This window comes from Gopherus evgoodei, chromosome 7 (genome assembly GCF_007399415.2).
Source record: "Gopherus evgoodei ecotype Sinaloan lineage chromosome 7, rGopEvg1_v1.p, whole genome shotgun sequence".
Taxonomy (NCBI): Eukaryota; Metazoa; Chordata; order Testudines; family Testudinidae; genus Gopherus; species Gopherus evgoodei.
In genome coordinates this window covers 126,683,196-126,707,137 of record NC_044328.1, presented here as the reverse complement: position 1 = coordinate 126,707,137, position 23,942 = coordinate 126,683,196, and the positions used below count along the sequence as shown (strand labels likewise).

At 46.6% G+C, this 23,942-nt stretch overlaps 2 protein-coding genes across 26 annotated transcripts in view; one reads left to right on the top strand and one right to left on the bottom strand.

Moving 5' to 3' along the window:
• C7H3orf14 (chromosome 7 C3orf14 homolog) overlaps positions 1-23,942 on the top strand; it is an 80,722-nt gene that overhangs the window by 50,893 nt on the left and 5,887 nt on the right. For 5 of the 9 annotated variants that reach the window (XM_030571272.1, XM_030571267.1, XM_030571268.1 and 2 more), the window contains exon 7: positions 15,931-16,005. The exons of 2 other annotated variants lie outside the window; for them this stretch is intronic. In XM_030571272.1, the coding sequence (XP_030427132.1) occupies positions 15,931-16,005 (75 nt within the window). Of the gene's footprint in view, positions 1-3,208; positions 3,654-15,930; positions 16,006-20,906; positions 21,278-23,942 lie in introns of those variants that run through there. 2 more of the 9 variants (XM_030571269.1, XM_030571273.1) reach the window with 2 other exon arrangements.
• CADPS (calcium dependent secretion activator) overlaps positions 10,205-23,942 on the bottom strand; it is a 372,967-nt gene continuing 359,229 nt past the window's right edge. For 9 of the 17 annotated variants that reach the window (XM_030571247.1, XM_030571251.1, XM_030571255.1 and 6 more), the window contains 2 exons: positions 13,129-13,233; positions 10,206-11,391 (listed from right to left, as the gene is read on the bottom strand). In XM_030571247.1, the coding sequence (XP_030427107.1) occupies positions 11,212-11,391; positions 13,129-13,233 (285 nt within the window). In that variant the 3' untranslated portion in view covers positions 10,206-11,211. Of the gene's footprint in view, positions 11,392-13,128; positions 13,234-23,942 lie in introns of all 17 variants that reach the window. The other 8 variants (XM_030571245.1, XM_030571256.1, XM_030571246.1 and 5 more) reach the window with 1 other exon arrangement.

Sequence of the window (23,942 nt, the reverse complement as noted above, 5' to 3'; positions counted from 1 at the left end):
TGCGTTACTTGGGTTCCTGCAGGCAGGCACATGCAGAGGTTTTTTTTGTGGCCCTGGGGTAAAAATCTGAACATCAGGATTCCACACTCAGCCATAAAATAACCACTGAGGGAAGGGCCCATGAAGGAGCAGGGCTGGGCTAAATTAGAGAGAGGGAGAGAGAGAGAGAGAGAGAGAGAGTGTGTGTGTGTGTGTGTGTGTGTGTGTGTGTGTGTGTGTGTGTGTGTGTGTGAGAGAGAGAGAGAGACAGTGCCACGCAGGTTGCATGCACATTTGGTATTCCTCCCTCCCCACCAGCCCCCATAATAACAGAGGGGTGCCAGGCCAAACCTGAGTGGCGCCGTGACCAGGGTTGCCAACCTCTAGGATTGGCTTGGTGTCTCCAGGCTTTAGAGATTAATCTTTAATTAGAGATTATGGCATGTGAGTAAATCTCCAGGAATACGGCCTACCAAATATGGCAACCCTAGCGGCTGGGTAGCCAGGCTAAGACATGAGGCAATGAGCCGTAAGGCCAGTGGACGTGAGGCGTGGCAAGTAGGTCAGGCAGCATGTGGGTGGATGGGCAGAAGAAGAAGGAAGCCAGTGGGGGAGCAGGAGACAAGCCAAACCAGGCTGAAACCAGAAAAGTGAAATGAAGACAAACGTGAGAAGAGGGTGAAAAGCTCCAAACAGCCCCCAGCTGTAAGTGGCGCAGGCCGAGACGGTGGCTGGGCCAAGGACAAATGCTCAGCCAGGCACGTGGGGCTGCAGAGCAAGCTGGAGATGACATGAGGTGGGCGTGTGCACAGGACTCCTGCCTGGACCCAGTGATGCTGCTGAAAGTAAGGCCCCGATTCGGCAAAGCATGGTCACATGATTAAGCCTTGCTCAGCTGAGCAGGCCCAATGAGGCCAACAAGGAAGGATCCCTATGGGAAGGGTGGCTGGAGTCCGATTCTGATGACCTCACTTGGCATGCATGGTACAGCCTCCCATGGCTGGTGGCGGCAGCCAAAGGCGACGCACGTTTTAATTTTTGATTCCAGCCCACTCTGTGGGCCAGGCCTTAGGCCCAGCTCCTCCACGGTAGTTAGGTGCCGAAATTCCTTTGAGGCTTGGAGCCTTAGTGGATCAAAGCCCCAATTGCTGAGCATATAGGGGCGTGGCATGTGGTGGGCCGCAGGCGGCAACTGCCTCAGTGAATAACAAATGTGTGCATGACCTGAGCAGTGAGACCACAGCCTAGAGTATTGTTTCCGTAGGCTCGCCTGTTTGGTGTCGGTCATACGGTGCGTGAACGTGCTTTTGGACAGGGGCGGCCAGTATGTGCTTGTACAGCACCTAGCATAACAGGGCTTCTGGGCGCTAGTGTAATGTACATTATAAAGTGCTCTGGCCTGGGGTAGGAGGTCAGCCCAGATGAACACAATGGTTCCATCTAACCTTGGTATCTAGGAATGTGAAGGAAACTGTCCTTGTTTAAAGCCATGGCCTAGGTCTTAGGATGGCTGCGTTCTGCCACAGCTTCCCTGTCTGACCTTGTGCAGATCACTTAATCATGTCCAGCTCCCCATTGGCTAGGGGACTAATGAATACGTTATTGAGATTGTAAGTTCGGGGAGGGGGCATGAAATGTCCCATGTATTTGTACAGCACCTAGCACAAGTCAGGCCCAATATCAGACCAGGAGCGCGAAGTGCTACTCCGATATAGCCACTATGAATATATAAATAATTATATTCAGAACGGCAATTCCACGAACAAAGCACAGGTTGATGAGGCTGCCAGCTGAGTCTTACCAGCATCTAGGACAGGGGCGGGCAAATTTTTGGCCTCAGGGTCGCATAGGGTTTCAGAAATTGTATGGCGGGCTGTTTAGGGTAAGGGGTCGTGGCCCGGCCCCCACCTCCTATCTGCCCCCCCCCACCCAGAACTCCTGCCCCTTATCCAACCCCCCCATTCCCTAATGGCCCCCCCAGGACCCCTGCTCCATCCACCTCCTCCCCCTCACCCCTGTCGCCTGACCGCCCCCGGAACCTCTGCCCCTGACTGCCCCCTGCTGCCCCATCCAACCTGCACTCCTTCCTGACTGCCCCTCGGGCTTCCTGCCCCCGCATTCAACCCCCCGTTCCCTGCCCTCTGACTGCCCTGACCCCTTTCCACACCCCCGCCCCCTCCCGAACTCCCCTGCCCTCTATCCAGTGCCCCCTGCTCCCTTACTGTGCTGCCAGGAGCACTGGTGGCTGGCGGTGCTACAACGGCACCGCTCGGCTTGAGCCAGGCCAAGCTGCTGCTGCCGCCATGCAGCACTGAGACTGGGTGAGAGCTGCTCTGCAGCTGCGCTGCCCCAGGCGCTCACAGCCCCGCCGCCCAGAGCATTGCACCGCCGCGGCAAGCTGAGGCTGTTGGGGGAACAGCAAGGGAGGGGCTGGAGTAGCCTCCCGGGCCAGGAGTGCAGGCACCGAGCAGGAGGGTCCCTCGGGCCTGATGTGGTCCTCGGGCCATAGTTTGCCCACCTCTGATCTAGGAGGTCAAAAGACGTGGAAATGCAAAATGCCTGTTGTGTAGGGGGTACTGACATTACTTGTCTCTTTCCAAATGAGAGCGGCTCACAGCTGACCAACATAGTTAGCACAGGCAGTGAAGACAGGCCCTTCATTGCACAGAGGATGGAGCCGGATGACAATTTGTTATGGAGCAGGTTTAAAATTGAGGAAAAAGGGATGTGCTAGGGAGACTGGCAAATAACAGCTCTTGTTTACTCACTCACGTAAAACAGGTTAGTCAAGCCTGTTGAAGAATGTCCGAGGCCCTGACAAAGGCGGGTGAATGGTGAGTGAGCCGCCACATGAACTGCAGGGAGACAAATACAAGGTGCTGCCTTACAAGCTGAGGACTAATTTGAACTATTGTTCTGCATTACTGCATTCTAAATGAGCAATAATCAGTCAGGAAACTGATCTGGGCAACGCTGCGGACAGCGCAGTGGAGGGACTCTGGTGATGTCACAGTAGTAGTAAAAAAAAAACAAAAAAAACCACATACAAAATATTAGCCAGTGAAAGGCGTGCAATGAGCATTATTAGTACCATTTTGCCAATGCCTTTATGTCAATCAGTGGTGCATTCTTGCCTGGATTTCTACGTTTCCACCATTTTTTCCTTTTGGGGCATCGTCTGTGCTGGCAAACGCAGCTATTTTACACTCGATTGTTATTACTTTTACAGGGTTGTCGCTTGTTTGTACCAGTCGCCTCAACCAAATCACTGACCTGTATTCACTCAGAAAGCCACAGGCCAGGTTCTTGAGTTGTGCTCATACAATGGGTAACACTGTTCGGTCTAGAGATGTAGTTACAGCCTCATCATTGCCCAGCTTCTGAGCCATTAATCCAGCTGCCTGCCCAACCCCATGACTCTTTCCTATCGCCGAGTGCCATGCCTGGCCCACTCTTATCAGCTGCTTTGAGCGCTAGGGCCTTGTTCACCGCAGCTGTCATCTGCACGCTCCGCAGCAAGGCTGCGCTTCCAAAAACTCCATCTTGTCAGGCTCTGACCACCTGGTTTGTTTTCAGATTGAACAGTTGAGTCATAATATGTTTGTTTATTTCAACAACTGTATTCCTTGCATAGGAAATGAGCCAATATGTCTGTGATGGGCAGAGTGAAATATGCTGTGTTTACAGTTGCTTTTTTGTCATCTCACTCTCAAATTTTACAATATAATCAAAATCTGATTTTCATACTTCTGGCTCAGTCATTGACTTAATCTTCTTAAGTGTTCCCATTATTCCGGCTAGTTCGTTGTTGCATGTATTAATTTTAATCTTTTGATCTCCATATTAGCTACTGCCTGTGACTAATTTGTTGCACAGTGTTTTTCATTGTTTTGACCTGCAAGGCATTTTTATGATGGCACAGAACTCTACTGGCAGATTGCATATAATCTCTGCGCTTCCCTCCCCCCCTTTGCATAGTTCAACAAACGCAGATTTACAATTTTAGATGAAATCCACCTCTCCTATGAAGGTGGTGGGGGCTGAGAAGGGGGGATGGAAATCATTGCATGGTTAGCTAAAGAAACTAAACAAGCTTGAATGAAGGCTGTACATTGAAACACACTGGGCTGAGGGACTGTATTCAATTGTTTATTATTTAACCATATCTAGAGCTCGCCTTGATAAACTAAGCACAAATACACTCGTTTTAGATGCCATCTTAGCCAGCAGCTAGTTTCTGCAGCATCCAGGGCTCCCATTCTGAATCCAAAGAACGTTTATTTTTTGGGAAGCATCCGACGAAGTGGGTATTCACCTACGAAAGCTCATGCTCCAATATGTGTGTTAGTCTATAAGGTGCCACAGGACTCTTTGCTGCTTTTTGGGAAGGGTTAAAAGGGACTTTTCAAGTTGGGCAGCTTGACACTGGCACAGGCTACGTCTTCACTACCCGCCGTATTGGCGGATAGCAATCGATTGCTTGGGGATCACTATATCGCGTCTCATCTAGACGCAACATATCGATCCCTGAACGCACTTATATCGATTCCGGAACTCCACCAACCCGAACAGAGTTGCGGAATCGACAGGGGGAGCCGTGGACATCGATCCCACTCCGTGAGGACGGTGAGTAATTCGATCTTAGATACTTCGACTTCAGCTACGCTATTCACGTAGCTGAAGTTGCGTATCTGAGATTGATTTTCCCCCATAGTGTAGACCAGCCCTCTCAGTCCAGCATTCGGCCTCTGTCCAGCCACTTGACCAACAGTTGCTGAGTCATGGCGCTATCAGAAAGGCTCAGAGCTTTGCAGCCTTGCGATGTGTCAGTGTCAGGAGGCAGAAAAGCAGCTGCAGTGAATGGGAAATAACTATCGCTGCCAAGGCTGTGTTTTACCTTGGGTCACTTTTGGCTTGGTCATTACATGAACTTTTTTTTGCTTTGGTAGCTGATTCTTTAACCCTATGTTGGGTTATTTAAAAAACAAACAAACCCAACCCAAAGTGGCTCACACTAGCCCAGAGATGTCATGTTGCTTTTTTTTTTTAATGCAAAAATGACAACAGCCTTTGCTTCATCCATGCATTTTTTGAATGCTTCGGGACAGATTTTTCTTTTACTAGGAAAGCTCTGCCGCTCCACCTGACTGAGGGCCAGAACAGCAATGTTTAAGACGCCTCTTGGCCAGGGCAGCTGCATTATAACAGCGAGGAAGGAAACAAAACTACTCGTTGCTGAAATGTAAAACAAATTGGCTGAGTAGCTGCTGAGACTTGTCAGACAAATGGTGGATTCCGTTTCCAGTATCCATGCTGCCATGTGCATTAACTCTGCCAAACAAGCCTAGTTTAGCTGGATGCCTTTCCATAAAGATGGGAGAGGCTTTGGCCCGGTCTCCACTTAAAAGGTTTTCTGGCATAGAGATGTTGGTCAGGGTGGGGTGTGATGCGCTCCCATCCCCTGCCCCCCTCCATCCTGACACAGTTAGCTATGCTGGTAGGAGTGCTAGACATGGGTATACTGGCCAAAAAAAGAGTCCCTTTGCTGGAATAGTTTGCTCTGGTTGGGGAACGGAGATAAGTTATACTGCCCAAAGAATGCCTGGTATAAGCAGCTTCTCTACTGTGTGTGTGTTTGCTGGTATATCAAACCCTTTCAAGTGTTCACAGCTGCTAAGATTGATTGTAACAGGCTCCCACCTGAGGCTGTGTGTGTTTGAGTCCTAGTCCAGGTGTAGTTTATGCCCAGGAGGGCTTTAAACCTGGAGTTATAATAATGTATACCTCCCTCATAGAGCTGGAAGGGACCCTGAAAAGTCATTGAGTCCAGTCCCTGCCTTCACTAGCAGGACCAAGTGCTGATTTTGCCCCCAATCCCTGAATGGCCCCCTCAAGGATTGAACTCACAACGCTGGGTTAAGTGGCCAATGTTCAAACCACTGAGCTATCTCTCCCCCCTGCAAGTAAGTAGAAACAGGTCATTTTTGACATGGTGTGTCTGAGGGAGCTGCCCCAAATCAGCACTTCCAGTGTCTCTGGTCCTGGTTGTTTGCAATGAGGTCTGGGAGGTTATCATCAACAAGTCACCCAGTTCATGCCCTTACCCCACCAACTAGGCTGTGCATAATTAAAGGGAATGAGACAAATCATAGAATATCAGGGTTAGAAGGGACCTCAGGAGGTCATCTAGTCCAATCCCCAACTAAATCATCCCAGTCAGGGCTTTGTCAAACTGGGCCTTAAAAACCTCTAAGGAAGGTGATTCCATCACCTGCTTAGGTAACCCATTCCAGTGCTTCACCACCCTCCTAGTGAAATAGTGTTTCCTAATAGCCAACCTAAACCTCCCCCACTGCAACTTGAGACCATTACTCCTTGTTCTGTCATCTGCTACCACTGAGAACAGTCTAGATTCATCCTCTTTGGAACCCCCTTTCAGGTAGTTGAAAGCAGCTATCAAATCCCCCTCACTCTTCTCTTCTGCAGACTAAACAATCCCAGTTCCCTCAGCCTCTTCTCATAAGTCATGTGCTCCAGCCCCCTAACCATTTTTTTTGCCCTCTGCTGGACTCTTTCCAATTTGTCCACATCAGATACACACAGTCACTTTTGCTCAACGCAGCTGCCACAGTGGCTTGGTGGGGGGTGGGGTAGGCATGACCACAGCAGCTAGGCAGCTCTGAGCAGGAACAGCAGCTGGCACCTTGCTCAGTTCTTTTTTATGCGCAACTTTCCCTCCTCCTCCCCACTCCGAGTAAATCGCTGGTGGAGCAGAAACCAGGTTGGTTTCTCTACTGACCTGGTAGGAAGGGGCTTAGCTGGGTCGGGTGGCAGGGCTGGGTTACGTTTTGGTTGAAATGTTCTTTAGAGGCCGACCAAGCCCAAGTCTGGCTTTCTCAGCTGTTCTCAACAAGCTTAAGGGGCCATGCCCTAGCCAGTGGAGGAAAAATCCCTGCCCTTGTTTGAATGAGCCCCACAGCAGCATCTCTGGTATATGGGAATTCAGCCCTTCAGGTGCAAGGAGCTGCTGGGATTTCTCTGGGCTTTAAAAAAACCTGGTTCCACATCTTTAAAAAAAGGAAAGAAACAATTAGAGAATTTTACCCTGTTTGCACGAGGTTCCTTCAGCATCTGTAACCCACTCTAATGTACTGTGGCTCCCTGTCCACCTCCAGTGCCTGGCCCCCAGCCACAGCGTTGTGTGTCAGCACTAGCCTTCGACATAAGTCGGGGCTCTTAGAGCCAGAGCTCCCAGAGTCAGTCCCTGCTGCTGACCCATCTGGTGTCTCACGTCACACAAGGACAAGGGTTTTGCCACTGTGGGCACTGGCTCTGCCACTTTCTGGCTGCTTGTGACAGATGCAATCTCACCTCTGTAGGTGGGGTCTTGCCTGAGCACCCTGACTGGCAGAAGCTCCTCAGAGACAGCGGCTGCCTACTTCAGCCAGAGAAGGACTATATGGGAGATGTGTGGTGAAGGCACCGGCCTGGGAGAGCTGTGGTCAGGTCCTGTCTCTGGGTTTGACCTTGATCAAGACCTGTAGGATGAGTTTCACACAGGGACGTAGGCACTTCGCAACAACTTTTAGGTGCAACTGACAAAACACTGTTCAGACGTTGCCTGCCCCTGTAGGAGGCTGAGGGCTTGGCTACACTCACACTTTACAGCGCTGCAACTGGGGTGTGAGAAAACACCCCCCTGAGCGCTGCAAGATACAGCGCTGTAAAGCGTCAGTGTAATCAGGGCAGCAGCGCAGGGAGCGCGGCTCCCAGCGCTGCACGCTACACCCGTAAGGGATGTGGTTTACATGCAGCGCTGGGAGAGCTCTCTCCCAGCGCTGCCGCTCTGACTACAGTCACACTTCACTTCAAAGCGCTGCCGCGGCAGCGCTTTGAAATTCCAAATGTAGCCATACCCTGAGTTCCCAGTGGTCAAAGTCCCCTAAACTGCCACCGAGAGGCTGCTCCCTGGCCAAGCCCCAGCCCTGAGAGAGCATGCATCCCAATAGCCCAGCGGCCAGCGTGCTGAGCATGCATCCCAATAGCCCAGCGGCCAGCGTGCTGAGCATGCATCCCAATAGCCCAGCGGCCAGCGTGCTGAGCATGCATCCTAATAGCCCAGCGGCCAGCGTGGTGAGCATGCATTCCAATAGCCCAGCGGCCAGCGTGCTGAGCATACATCCCAGTAGCCCAGCGGCCAGCGTGCTGAGCATGCATCCCAGTAGCCCAGCGGCCAGCATGCTGAGCATGCATCCCAATAGCCCAGCGGCCAGCGTGCTGAGCATGCATCCCAATAGCCCAGCGGCCAGCGTGCTGAGCATGCATCCCAATAGCCCAGCAGCCAGCGTGGTGAGCATGCATTCAAATAGCCCAGCGGCCAGCATGCTGAGCATGCATCCCAGTAGCCCAGCGGCCAGCGTGCTGAGCATGCATCCCAGTAGCCCAGCGGCCAGCGTGCTGAGCATGCATCCCAGTAGCCAGCATGCTGAGCTGGAATGCGGGGAACATGCCCAGGCAGAGGGGAGTGTGGGCACCACCACACCGGAGGCTCTCTCTCTCTCTGTGGAGCTTTTCCACTTTGTATTAGTAACTGGACATTTACTGGAGCAGAGACTGACACCTGACTCTCCCACCTCCCAGGTGAGTGCCTTACCCACCAGGCTACAGGGGCAGTCTCTCATGGTCACGGGCCCAATTACTACTGAATACAAGGTGGAACAGCTTCAATAGGAGAGACTGATTAAAAAAACCCAGTAGCCAAGTGGTTAGGGCACTTACTGGAGAGAGAGAAAACCTTGGTGTAAGTCCCTGTTCCACATCGGTTAGAGGAAGGTTGAAAACACACCTCCTACATCCTGAGCATTGGCTATGACAGGGCACCCCCCCTCAGTTCTGTGTGTGAGCATGACATGAGGGGGGGCTAGCTTGCTTCCGTGACTCCCTTAGAAAGTGATTGGAAACCGTGCAGCATGAAACCAAGGCTCCGATGAATTTATTAAAGGCCCATCCTTGAGTGCCAGCTCTTAACCTGTCTGATAAGCCAGTTTTGATTTCCACCTGTAACTCTGAGCTTGTCAAAACCCTGTGCCCCTGACAGTGGATGGCAAGGCCCATTCAGTTCAGGTATAGCCTGCACATGGATTTTTACACCCACCTTTGCTTTAAGTATCCATAGAGGCTGAATGCCCGGTTTTAATGGCTGGGACCATGGGATTTAAGGGGTGACTCCAGCCAAGGAGCACCGAGAGGATGCCGCAGAAGATCTGCTTTCAAAAATAATGGAAGTGAGACAAGCTGGGTGAGGAAATATCTCTTATTGAACCAGCCTCTCTTGGTGAGAGAGAGAGAGGCTTTCATCTTCAGGTCAAGAGCTCTGTGAAGCTCGAAAGCATGTCTCTTCCGCCAACCGACAGTCAATAAAAGATGCTCCTCACTCCCCTTGCCTCTCTGATGGCCTGGGACCTACACAGCTAGAATAACATTGCCAACAACATAAACATAAGTATTAGGCATCATTCAGCCTTCTCTATCACAGCATTTCTAGTCTGATTAGGCTGTGTGAGGGACCAAGGGGGAAACACTACTAAACTTTGAGTCTAACGAGCTTTCCATCAGGGCATCGTGTTTTAACTTCAATTAAGAGTTTGATCGTGCAACATGCACTTTTAATTCCTACCAGATGTTTTTAGCACTGTGAGGGAAGATTCAAATACAACAGGAGGGCTTTGGTAAGTGTCAGGAAAGGCCAATTACCGTGTCACAACAGGAACAACTTGCAACCATTTCCAAGAACAAACCATCTGCCAGCCCCTGTACAATGGATCACACGGTGGAGTGTGCAGGTAAACGCAGGACTAACTGCCAAGGCAATGCTGGGAACTCCGAGGGTGAGAATCATAAAAGTGTTTCTGCCCCAACTCCAATTGAAATCAATGGGACTTGGGCACCTAAATACCTTTGTGAATTTCCACTCTTGTTAGGTGGAGAAGATGGTCCTGGTCTGGAACGTGTCCTTATTAACACCTTCCTCACCTTGATCTTTGTGAGTGAAGTAAAAAACAATCTAGTTAATTGCATCCCAGTAGCCCACATGGACCCCCCTTCCTCCAAGCCCTTGCTTATTCTGGAAGGGGACGGGGGAGGAGGGACTCTTACATCTTAGCTTGTCATTTTTTTCTAAGGCAGACATAAAGAGACTCCGTAGTTTATTCTCAGGACATCTGAATAGTCATTTATTGAAAAGCCACAGTTCCCACACGTTTACAACTGTCGGCTTGTAAAAGGCCAAAGCAAAATGGATCCACTATTTTACACAGCTTCTGGAGGGGGGAATCGGGGACATGCAGTTACTGGTCAAAATGCAATGTACATGACATATATAAAAAAACATTGTGAAACAAAGGAATTTAAGTTATGGTAACAGTCTACTGGAATAAATGTTCCTATATTATTATAAACACTTCTTTGTAATCTAGGATTGTAAATAAAGTCGCCTTTTTACATACACAGATACTTGAAACAAACAAGATGTAACATTTAGAGGGGCAAACGTTGTCATAAAACAACTGCTTTGGACTGTACCATGGCATGAATGTATTCACTATGCTAGGATTTGCCTGCTGTGGCAATCAGAATTACTAATCCATTGGTACATACCCTGTATGGAGTTAATTGTATCTTTAAGGAGAAGCGTATAGTTTATTAACTGGGATGCAGAATGATTCAAACAGCTGGATTTTAAAACAAATGAACAGAGAACAAAAAAAATCATTTGTAACAGCCTCACTTTTCTTTTAAAAACAAAGCTGTTTTTATTAATTTTAAGCAGTTGGCATCCACAGAAGAGAAACAAAGAAATGAAAGTACTTGATTCACTCATCTTCACAACAATTTAGCATCAGTGTATATACAGTACATTAATGAAGCATTGTTTAAACTTTAATTATAACAGGGACACACCTAGCATGTATTCTATGTAGTTTTCCATTAACAGTATTAAACAATGGTGCTCCATATTGCTTATGAACATAGAGATATGAAATTAGGAAACCAATGAATCAAACAGAGGTGCTAATCTTATTACCACACAGCTAAATGGCAATTGTATTGGTAAACTTCTCATGGGTATTTAGAGCTGACAGAAAAATTCCTAATGTGGCTAACTGAACAACAGACTAGGTACATGCACTGGCGAAGAAGCCACCACCACGTGGGCCTCTAGACCAGAATTATCTAATCATCCTCTTCATCTTCTTCATCACTGTCCTTCATTGTGATTCCCTGAAGACCTCCGCCTTCACTAACTGACGCTGTGGCTTCTTCTACAGTCAGCCGGTTTCGCACGGTGTCATAGGTTTTGCTGTTTAGGGTGGAGTCCAGCACTCCTTGCAATCGGAAATCTCTATAGGTTTTCTAGGATGGAAGTGACATGTTTGGAGGGAGAGACAAACAGCAAAAAGTCAAGTTTAATTCCCCTACACAGATTTCTCATGCTTCATTTCAAGAGTCAAAGAGTGGGCCTGGTCCTGCATCAGCAGGCCATTAACGTCCATGGACATACTCCACGGACATCACAGACACAAAGGGCAGTGGCAATGCAGTGATGGGTGTAACTTGTGCCCTCTTTATACTGCCAGAGAAATAGAAAATGGCCGTTGTGTAAATGAGACTCTGGCCATTTTTGGCCACTTCAATGGGAGTTTTGCCTGAGTAAGGACTTCAGGATCAGGCGCCCACTGTATTCATGATGCACAAGCTGCAAAGTATATTGGGGTGTATCCAGTTCCCCTTGGCAATGTATTGCTGCAATACACACTTATCATTATTTTCCCTCATAAAATAAAAACTCCATATCACATAGAGACATGGTTACAAGGCACCAAAACTCTCTACTCCAGTGAAATAAAAATAATTTAAATACTCCTATCTACAAAATTCAAATCTTGTTGACAAGTACAGTCCTGCACATTAGAGACACTGAATATATATGTCAAACACAAACACACTGTGCATAAGTGTGTCTGTTTATATCTTCCCCTCCTTCCACAGTCTGCAGCTACTGGTAAGTTATAAAGGTTTCCTGGATAGTTAAGCATTAAAATTAACCTCTTTTTATCTGAATTTAGGTTTGGAACCTTCTTGATTGATCTCTGTGAGATAAGACTCCAGCAGTAATGCCATTAATTTAATAACACACTATAAAACAGTAACTGGATTAAGTAGTTACTTGTGGATCAGAACATTCTCAAATTGGTTCTAGCAGCTACCCAAAGCAATATTGGCTTTAAAAGAACATAAATCCAGAAAAATAATTCCTCAGCTAATTAACAAATAGAGATTATTTGCTGGTGCCTATTGTTCCAATTTATGAAAAGTACATTTAGTACATTTCAGCTGAAATTTTGTTACACTTTGATTTGTTCTTGGTATACAAGAAAATACAAACATTTTAAAACACTAGGCCAAAAAGCATCAAATAGAACCTAAAATGATCAAAAAACCTATTTACTCCCTTCTGTGATCTTATTTCACGTAAACCACTGTGATTTCACACTGAAATAATTATCATTAGTCCAAGACACACACACATGCACAGAAAAAAAAATGCTACTTTCAGGGTATGTTATCTCACCTTTGTGATCCCTCAGAGTTGATTGTATATACCCATTGTAAAAGAAACTACTTCAATTAACTACAAGAACAATCATGATTTGCATTCTGACAATAAGAACAAGACATATTTAAATATTTTTTGGAGTAAATATTTCCCTTCAGCCAAGTCTTGGAATTTTTTTTAATTGAACCCCAAGTTAAAATGGATTAATTAGTGTGATCAACATGTTTGCACATAAAAAAGTCAATTTTTGGAATGTTTATTGTACAATTAGGGTTAAATGTCAATAATATATTTCCCCCCAGCAGTGTAAATAACTACGTAATTATTGTGGGAAGTATTTTTCTAATCTATATCTGTCTCAAATTCCCTTTGATTAATTTTTATACTTGCAGAATCCCCATATGTATCTAATATAAACTGTTCTAATTAATGATTTACTCACTTGGCTGCAGAATACATTTCCTCTAAGAAAACCTACCACACCCAGTGCTTCCAATGCTAAGATGTTTGCAAAGTCACATAAAAATTATTACCTTTACCATCCTAATAAGAGTTTTCAGTTGGTAAATGTGAAGCTGCAGGTCCATGCGGTCTGTCAACCAGGTGCAAATGACATTCATTGAGCTGGTGTACCATTGCTGCAAAAGAGACAAGAGTTCTCCAGCAAACATATCCCATGAGTATCATGAATAAACACAATCTGCGAACAGGCATATACAATCAGGACTGACCTTTTCTATTTGCCAACCTGTTACATGACTACAACAGGATTACTAGGGAATTTTTTTTAAAGCAGAATTTCAGTGAATGAGCATTTCTTTTTCATAATCAGATTCTCCCCCTCTCACCCCTAAAAAGGGATTATTAAATAAAACATGCACCCTAGGACTACAGACTTTTAGCACAACTCATCCATCCACAGTCTTCTCAACAAGGAACATCTATGGATGGTAACAAATGGAGAGCAACAGCACCGCTGGCTTTTCCACAGGAACGGTGGGCAGTATCACCTTGGCCAATGATTTGATTTGCCAGCGAGGATGTCAGTTTTATCCCAGTGCTTTTCTTACAGCTGCTCCATCATGACCCTGCCACTAACCACATCAAACCCAGAGATTTCTTTGCCACTTACCTGCTTTGAAATTTCAAACCCAATCAGCCGTAGGAGGCCTCTGATTCCCTAAGAGGAGCAGACTGTATGTACCAGGGGATTCTAATACAACCCGATCATGTTAGTACACAGTAACTGCAGGGCTAGATACACTGTCATAAGAGCATACAGCATTGGGTGCACTATCTGCTCCAGTCTCAACCCCAACAATACTAAAGATGTAAAAGCACCTAGCAAAAAGAGCTAATTTCAAGATGTGGAAACTATAGCTCCCCTCAAGGGGCTGAACTTTTGCTTCTCGTCTGTGAAAAATGCTCGCAGCTGTGTCACGGCAGACTGCTGCCCCTGCAAAGCAGGAAGGCTCTGCTGGGCTCTGAGGTTAGAGGAGTGCTCCTATATTCATCCATCTCAGAGACATATGAGCAACACTTCCAAATGGCTGGATAAAAAAGGGGGAAAAATCAAATCTTAACACGTCATCAGTTTTCATCCCACTTGTTATTATCCAAAGGACAACTGAAACTGAATTAAAAAGTTACTTGTGCAGAGATATGTGCACGTCAACTTCTCTCTCTCACGCACAGTACGTGCACACATCACTCCTATACTATTACTTTTCACGTGTCAATACATGTACCAGAGACCAGTGGAAATTTAAACAAGTGCTAGTTAAAAATGCTTTTCATGCTCTTCCCCTCCCCACTCTGACCCTCCCCAAGACAGTGCATCTCTTAGACAGTCACATCTTTTGTCAATGTTACATCAAACGTGGGCTGACATTTTTATTTCTCTTGTAAAGCAGAACGAGCAGTTTAGTTCTTAGATTATGGCCCCATTAGTGAAAGTGTCTTTTTTTAGCCCTCTTTGGATATCATCACAAAACTGCCCCCCAAAAGGTTAATTGCAATGGGAAAAAAATGAAAATTGACCGGGGACCAGGGCACTGATTCCCCCCTCTGTCCTGCCCGCTTCACAGTAATGATCCTCTGTTGATTTCAATGCAGTTACTCTGGTGTAAAACTAGTGTAAAAAAGTGCAGGGCCAGGCCCATGTTAGTATAACTTGCACATTTCAGCACTAACAAAATTCCTTCTTTAGTATGAATGGATCTGGCTGGGGTTGAGTTTTTGCAGATCTGCACCTCAGCCAAACAGCAGGTAACTGAGACACGTTATAGCCACAGGTGACGCTAGTGGCAAGTGTGGCGTCTAACCAGGTGCCTCATTCTGGCTGCCCACTCCAGACTTTGCTACCAGCCATGGGACCCCCTTCCCCTTATGGCTAAGGCAATGGAAACCTATGGCCTGTCCTATCAATTTTCCCTCTGCAGGGGGATGTCTCCTCATGGAAGAAACAGGGCACAGCAAGAAGTGAAACTCCCTCAACTAGTTTCTCTCAGGGATATATACACATGCTTCTCCCCCCTACCACCCAGCTCCTATTGGTGCCTGGTGAAGATGGCTGCCAGAGATACTGTGCGTTCAAAGGTTTCCCTGACCATAGTTGCCCCCGAATATGCCTTTAAATGGGTCTCTTGCACTACATTCCCACGTTGATGGGGCGAGTTCCCTCATCTACTCCTCCTCATCTACTTATTGAGGTTCTTTCCTGGGCACCCTTCACCATGGCATCTGGGTGTCCTCTCCTGCCTCGCAGGATCAGTACAGACCAGTCATTGATTTCCTAATCCAGGGAGCCACAGAACGTCCCTGGCTGCCAAATCCGCAATAGGATCTCTGAGGTAGCTGAGAAAGGGCTCAAGAGGTCCTGTAGTCAGACCACTCTCTATTCATTATACCCTGGCATGGCATCCACTCCTTTCCCCAACGCAGGGGGAGGTTTTCTGTCCAAAGTCAATTGTAACCTTGCTACAGCTCTGCTTCGGTAGGATATTTCCATTCTCCCTGGGGCCTTTGGGCGCATGGCATCTTTTCCACATTTATAATTTGGCTTCAGCATCCCAACTTAACTTGCATCCTCTGGTTTAACCCATTTGATTTGTTTTGTTCCCTGTAACCCTTCAGCCCAACCAGGGTCAAGTGTTTTGTAGGCACCGCAGCAGAGGTGAGTTTTAAGACTCCTGTCAGGCTGACCCGTAATTAACATGCCAATTAGCAGCAATCCACAATGAGGGCTGAGCAGAACTTAGTGAAGATGTACTTGAAAGAATGCAAGTTTTTTGTTTTTAACTTTTTATAATTAAAACATCTTCTTTCCCGGCCAGGTTCAGAGACACGGCTCAGCAGCACGCTCACAAAGTAACAGCCTCATTCAGCCAATTAAACCCAGAGAGAACCAGGTAGTTCAAATCCCGGTGTTCTATGTTCATTATACTGCACTTAATTACTGTCTAGTGATCTGGGAAACATTAACCTCTGCGTGTTGGGAACCCTGAATATAACATTCATTTGGCTGAGTAAATGAAAGGCTTCTGGTAGCCCCAAATTTACCCCCTTTAGCTAGTTTGAAGGGTCCTATGATCTCACTGAAATAGCTAAGAGAGGAACCTCTCCCCACTTTCACTCTCTATCCCTACACACTCCCTCTACTGTCTAGCATGCCTCAACTCCAGGATCGACTTGGACTACAGCTGCTTTTCAGTGAGACATTTAGCCTCTTCTGTTTGAAAAAGCATGTAGCAAGCCAACCTGCTGCATGTTAAATGTTTGTATTGACTGTTTTCTGTGGAAGGAATTGGAGTTTTCCTGCACACGTTTACTTAGTGCCTAGAAGCTGTGAGAGATTAGTAGTAAGGTTACTTGCCAGGGGCTATCTATGGCTGGAATCCCTTCCCACATTCCTTGTATGTTCCGTCTGCAGGCTACCTCACAAAATAAACCAGAAGCAGCACATGATTGTCAGATTCACCCCAGGGAGTCCATGTGGACCCAGCAGACCAGGCTAAAGGTGGTGCGAGGGCACTGCCTTGCCTATGGCCCCGGGTTCGTTTTAATTTGTTCCTTTACTATCGCTGGGAGAACAAATGGGTGAGCCACAGCACGGCTGGTTAGTGCTTCGGACTGTAAAACGCTGGGACTAGCCCTTCTGGGGAGTCTGTTGACTGATTTCAAAGGCTCTCTGTGAGCAGATAGGGAGTCAAATCTCCTTTGCTTTAGAAAGGGATTTTCTTGATGAAAAGAATTGGCCCCAAGTTTCCAGGTCAAAGTGCCAGGCTTCCTCCGAACATGTGACTCATTATAGACTAGTATCAGAGGGGTAGCCGTGTTAGTCTGGATCTGTAAAAGCAGCAAAGAGTCTTGTTGCACCTTATAGACTAACAGACATATTGGAGCATGAGCTTTCGTGGGTGAATACACACTTCGTCGGATGCATGTCCAGTATGTCTGTTAGTCTATAAGGTGCCATAGGACTCTTTGCTGCTTTCACTATAGACTGAGAGCAAGGCCTGCTGGGAAGGGGAAGCAGGAAATAAGAGGTAGGTCCCTGCCTTTCAGTGGGGACTGAAACACAGAGGGAACTGTAGTCTGCTGGTTGGGCTCCTCAGTGTGAAGGGAATTGTGGTCTCAGTGGGGTTTGCAGCTGAAAGGGGATGGGGAAATGAGCCAGCGGAGGGGCTGGGAAAGCAGGTGAGCCAGGGTAAAGGAAGGCTGGGGGAAGACCGAAGTGCAAAGCTGAGGATGGAGTGGACAGTGGCTTCACTGCCTGGGGCTCCAGGGTTGGAGCATGGGCCAGAGGCAGGGCCCACGTTTCCCAGAGCCTCCGTTTCACCATGCAAAGTGGGTGTGGATAAAGTCCTGCAATCATAGGGGTGACTCTGGGCATCCCTACCCTGAAGAAAGGGCAGTCGCCCAGGCAGGTGAAGGACTTTATGGCTCCTGTCCTCCTCAGGGGAGAAAGAATTAATAGTGGGGTTCTCCCAGGTGAGCCTACTTCAAGCAGCGTTATCTGCTGGCAGGGTAAGCAACTATCCCAGCAATCAGCTGGGAATGACATCACAGGCAGGGTGCAGCTGTCCACAGCGCCACTTCCTCCCCAAATTCCATTGTATAGCCAGACAGAGGGGCATCCATGGGCATCTACTGGGGTGAGCACTCACTGTTCTACCCGCACAAGGCTCCCACCCCCTCCACTGCACACTTCCATGGGAGAGAACCGCAATCCAAGGCTGACATCTCCTGACAAAGAACTGCTCCAGAACACAGAGACCCTTTGCACTTAGCTTTACAAACTTATTCACAGAGGGCGGGGATAAAGAAACAGAAGATCGGCCAGTGAAAAGGCAGGGGAGTCATTTTTTCACTTGGTGTCTATACTGTACGCCACCTGGGGAGGAAATTACTGAGAGTGGAGGGCACTTTAAGCTAGCAGAGAAAGAGCTACCAAAATCCAATAAGTGGGAGCTGAAGCTAGACCAATTCTGAGTGGAAATAAAACACATTTTTTACAGGAAGGGTAATTAACCACTGGAGAAACTTACCTAGGGGTGTGGTGGAGTCTTTGTCAGTTGGAGACTACATCAGATTGGATGTCTTTTTCCAGACACTGTGCTGTAGCTTAGTCAGAATTTATGGGCTTGATGGGGAATCCCTAGGGGAAATCCTCTGGCCTGGGCTACACAGATCAGACTGGATGATCACAATGATGCCCCAGGCCTTAAAATCGATGGGTGAGCTTCTGATCCTCTAAGAAGCGCAGCACAGGTCGCACAGCCTGAGGGAATGGAGACTACGGAGCACGAAGCCACCTTTGTGCCCCTGTAATCCTGGGCTACGCCAAGGGCTGCTTCAAACAACTCTGGGATCTCCCTGCCTGAATGATGTACTGCCGTGCTGGCAGGCACCAGCACACACCTCCTGCCCCATTCCCCGCATATGTCCTAGGCCAGGGCTTGGAAGGAGGTCCTCAGAAGGCAACTTTATGGCCATTCCACAGCGCTTGCAGCAGAGTAATTCTCCCCCTGCACAACCGGGTTCGCTTTATGCCACTCCAGCCCTTTTGTCAGGCATACATTGGCCAGAGAGGGGTGAGGGCCTCATCCGATGAATCTATGCTAATGTTGTTTCTCTGATAGACAGGGAATATCTGCTCAACAGTCATAGCAACCCTATGCCCCAAAATATGAAACTGTAGAGAAACTTGAAAGAAGATGGTTTCATTTCTTCAAATGGCTCATGCCTTTGGTTCAAGTGAGCCATGACCTCTGGCTGCCACCACCCACCTCTGAGCAGCGTGCCAGAAAATATCACTCCCCTCCTTTAAATGCCTCCTTAAAAGCTCATTCCTTTCAGTTAGGCTTCCATCTCCACCCTGTTTGGAGTCTATTCCCAAGTTTCACTAAAGTATTAAAAACAACACCCAGAGAGCAGATGAGCATGCAGCCATAAGAACATCTTATGATCTTCCACCGCTGTATCTCACTCTTTCCATACACAATCCACCTTCCTTTGTTTATTGCCGCCTCTTGCGTTAAGTCTAAATGAGTGGTGAGTCTCTTGGGGGCAGGGAACAGTCTTTATATTTGTCTGTAATGTGGCGTGCAAGCCTTTGTGTGTCCAACTATTCAATAAAAACAAGCACCTCAGCCTTGAGAGGACAGAACTTCCACCTATCAACTGAAACAAAGAGCTGGACCAACCAAGATGGCAGCCCCCAGAAGGACCAAATTAACTTGCTAGATTCCCAGCCAGGCACAGAACCATAAGGACGCTAAAGGTGAATTCACGGCTTATTCAATCTTTAAAAAACAAAACCACCTATCAGTTATTTACTCCCCAAAGCAATTATCATTACAGTCCATGCAATATCATCACCACAAAATACCAGTGACTTCCAACACTCTTCTAACAGGGTTGGCAGTTTTGCTGTTGAGTTTGCTAACCTACATTTGATCCCCTTCTTTCCATCAGCATTTCATGTGAGTCTTTGGAAACATAAAACAAATGAAGCTAAATTATCTACTAAAGACAATGCATTCAAACACCCAGGACACTGGGGAGGTTCAAACTGGATTCTGACTCAGGATCCAAATGCGCCCCCCTTTCCTCCTATGGATAGGAAAGCATTTGCTAATAAAACATCAACCATGCACATCTTTAAAACATAAGGCACACATGTATTTCTTCAATGTATTAAAATGATCTGTTCCCCAAGGCTAAGCAACCAACTGCACAAAAATTTCAATACTGTAAGTTATAGATGAAGTACAATTCAAGGGATATCTGTTAATACATTTATCCTGATTTTAAAAAATCATATCTATCAATTTTTTTAGATTTAATATGGCATTCTTCAATTGCTTCATCTAAGCTTTGCATATGCATAAAAATAGAGTAAGCTATGAGTGAAATAGATACTGAAACAATCACTAGAGACAATATGTTATTAGAAGGAAGAAGACTTCTGATTTCATGGCTAACACAAAGATGTTAACATTCCACACGATTATATATACAAGTAATCTTGCTCTCCCAAACAGAAATGGGATCTTAGACACAAGAGACAAAGTCCTGTTGCGATATGAACTAAATAGTTTCTTCTGCCTGTTCAGCTGTTGTACTTAATAAAAATCCTTCAAAAATTATAGCAATCTTGTCTCAGAGCATTTCATACAAAATCTTAACAAATTATGTTTATTATTATTCGTTTATGCTCACAGAACCCATAGGTGGGAGACAACTCAGCAGAACCTGGATAACTGTTCAAGCAATGCTTTTATTTGTGTATTGAAATGACTTCTACACGGAACAATTATGCTCCTGACACCCAGCCATATTTCTAAAATGCATTAAATTATCTGTTTACCAAGGCTAAGCCATCAGTTATGCAACATTTAGTTCCTAACGTAAGGCTGCCTAACTGCAACACGAACTCTTGGTGTCTCACTGCTATGAATATATTGGTAATATTTGGCTTTGCTGTAAACAACCCATCCGATACTTTGACACTGGGGGTCCAAGCTTTTCCTTGCCCAAGCAGGCCAAGAATACTATCCCCCAATGGGCGCTTCCCTTTTGTAAGTTGCCTGCTCAAGCAAAACTCCCACCGAGTCAGATCCTGGAATCCCAACTTTGTTTCTGCTCAGACCTTGCCAATTTCAATGGCAGTTTTACCCCAGCCAGGCATGAATTAAAAACTAAGTTCTTTTCCCAGCAAGGATTTCAGTTGGCATCTTTAGGTAGCCTCCTAAGGACTCCGGTTGCTCTTGCAGTCTACCATGATCCAGTCTCCTTTCTTTCACAGCCGACCTGACTGCTACTCTTGCTGGGGCAGAAGAGGCAGATTCTGAATCTCCTGAACAGACCCAATAGAGGGTGCTGAAGCATGACCTCTGGCAGGCTTTGACCGTTACCGTGACAACCTCCCAGCCAGCCTGAGCAATAGGTTGAATGCCTGGAAGAGGAGAGTTTGGAGTCTGCGCTACGGAGCTGTTGAAATAGCAGGCTTGTCTCTGAATATATAAATGGCAAAAATTGATATGAATAAATCTGCAAGTAGCACACAGACTGTGGCACGTTTTATCAAAAACCGTGCTGGGTTCCTGTGCTTTTGGGGAGGTGGTGTCATTACACATACACAAGAACATCTGCAAACTCCCATTCTCTTTAGTGAGGTCTGCATGGAAGCATGACCTCCTGTTCCTTGCCATGAACCTGGAGTTCACACTCATATTTTACATGTTACAGGAAGCCACAGTTCACCCCAGGGGTGCTGCAAACAGAATCTCATAAGCCAGATGCAGCACTGCTTTCTAATGCACCTGAAGGAATTGTATTCTTCATTCAAAAGCTCACATACTAGTAGCTTAAGGTCACTTCAGCTTTTGTAAAGGGGAGGACAAAACCAGGAATGCTTATGGGGCTGGGTTGTCAGCAGGGTAGCAGAGGGATTACAAGAAACTGGTGACTCTGCCTCTTTCTGCCTTTGCGGGTAGTTTTTTGTGTGTGAACAAGTGCCATACAACAGATTGAGGCTGCTATAAAAGCCTGGGACTGTGCAAGAGCACCCTGCTGAGCCTCAGCTGTGCTTGCAATTAGCAATAGGCATGAAATGATTATTGTTGTGGTGGCTGATGGCAATCTCAAGTGACAAGTTTTATGGGGGAAGTTGCAGCGGGGATGTGCAGCAAGTTTTTGCAAACCATTAATCGGAGGCTGCAGCAGGGTTTAGTCAAAGCTATTTTGTGTCATTCAAAACATCTTATAAGGATGCTGAAAGAATATTTTCTGCTCTCAGTGCCTTGGAATGGAGTTTTTCTAGGTCAGGGATTCTTTACTGGCCTATTTAGTGTCAAAACTACCCATTTGCCTCAAATTAGCAGAAAGCTTGTAGTTAAGGGCTAGAGATTAAGCATACAAAATTACTCAGCAGGTGACTGCTGGGGGGATTTGGGGGTTGAGAAGTCTTTAAAACTGACTACAAGACATTATATACTTCTGACAAAAGAACATAGTAATCCTACCTGCTTGCTTTAACCACTCTTGTTTGTCCTTTATTATGTGCTTTAATGCTCATGAGAGCAAAACTACTGGTGATACTACTCAATTACCATAGTAACTCTCACCTATGACCCTGATTTCAGTCCTTGCTTTCCAACCAGAACCAATCCAAGCAATTCAAATCTATTTAGAACTGTGACATACCAGTGTCTGGAAAGCGCTGAACACAGGCTGCCCCTTCTTTTTGTCTGGCACATGAACTTGTTTTGAAATGTTGAAAGGAGGCTGTCGACCAAGCCTTTGAATTCAAGGTGTTCCGAAGGTAACGGATTCTGCGGCAGGAGGCTGCCTCCGCGAAACCCAGCATCAAAGCAACACAAAATAAGGAGGCCGCGCACCGAGGCACACAAGAGGAACGTGCTCATCTCTGGCAATGGGTTTCGTTGTTAACCCGACACATGAATTTGCAGTGAAACAGAAGCCCCTTCTCAAATGGTTTGGTACTTTTCTCTGATTGGCCATACACTTGAGTCCATTCTCCACTCACCGAGCCAGGTCCTCTGCTCAAGTCAACGGAGCTATGCTGATTTACACCAGCTGAGGATCTGACCCCATATAAGAATGTAAACTGGATCAGGATCAATATCAGCGAGTGTATGGAGGGAGAAGAGATGGTCAAATTCTACCTTTAAGGCTGTCACAACGGTTCATGGAAGCTACATTTCATTTTTCCCTTAGGAGGGAACGTACGTCTGCAGCCCTGGATAACTCCCAAACCTGTTTTTTAGTAATCAAGTCTGCACACATTTGAGAACTTACTTTGCATGCACATTACTTTGCTACCTGAGTCTACAACAATCCACAAGTTGTCCTTTCATGCCACACCTATCTAGCCATGTAGCATATGAATTGGAGCCTTGCACCTGGAGTATGCAAACCTGGAGTGCAAATGTGCACACAACTCAGATGAACAGACCTAAATTCTGAAGACAAGGTCCTTTAAGACCAATTATATAAGAACATTTATAGTGAAGAATACTAAGATATGAGGTTTTGCAGCCCCTACTTCAGGCCATCAATTGATCGTTATAGGGGTAAGGAAAGATTTTGCACCCCACCACCATATACCCTATTGGCCAGGTGCATTATGGGAGGTTCTCACTATCTTCTGAAACATCAGGCACATGGTATTGTCAGAGGCAGGATACAGTATTTGATGCTGTGAGCTGACATGGCTCATCCTCCCCATTCAGCTTATTGTACAAGAGAATACTGGAAATGTTGACATTGAGAAGGGCACGAGAATGAAGCCACTTCTGGCCATCTGGGGTCCCCTGAGCTTCAAGGGTTTCCCCTCAAACTTGCTTCATTACCCCACCCTCAAGGCCCTGTACAGTTCCTCTAGGTACAGATTCTTGTGGAGTCTCTCAGTGTTCCTTCTCAGTCCCCTAAGCGGGGCTTGCTGAGGAACAATATGGCTTTTTCCCTGCCCACAGTGACGGGGCATGCTGGCTCCATATTGCTTCTCAGATCCACCAACCCAGATGTGAAGGACTCAGCTGTAGTCTCACACACAGAGTTGTGCACGGTAGCACATTGTGCTACTTCTAGACAGCTGAACTGGCTCTCCTACTTCAACAGGAGACAAATGACAACTCAGACAGTGCATGCTGAGAACAACTTTGCAAAAGTGATTGGTCCAAATGGTAACTGCCCAGTGTGTGACTCATGCATCTTTCACACCTTTATCTTTGTAGAAAAGTGTCTTGTGCAAAATCATGTGACTCCCTGTGGGTGACTTCACCAAAGCAAAATCTACTTTAGGTGACCTTTAAAACCC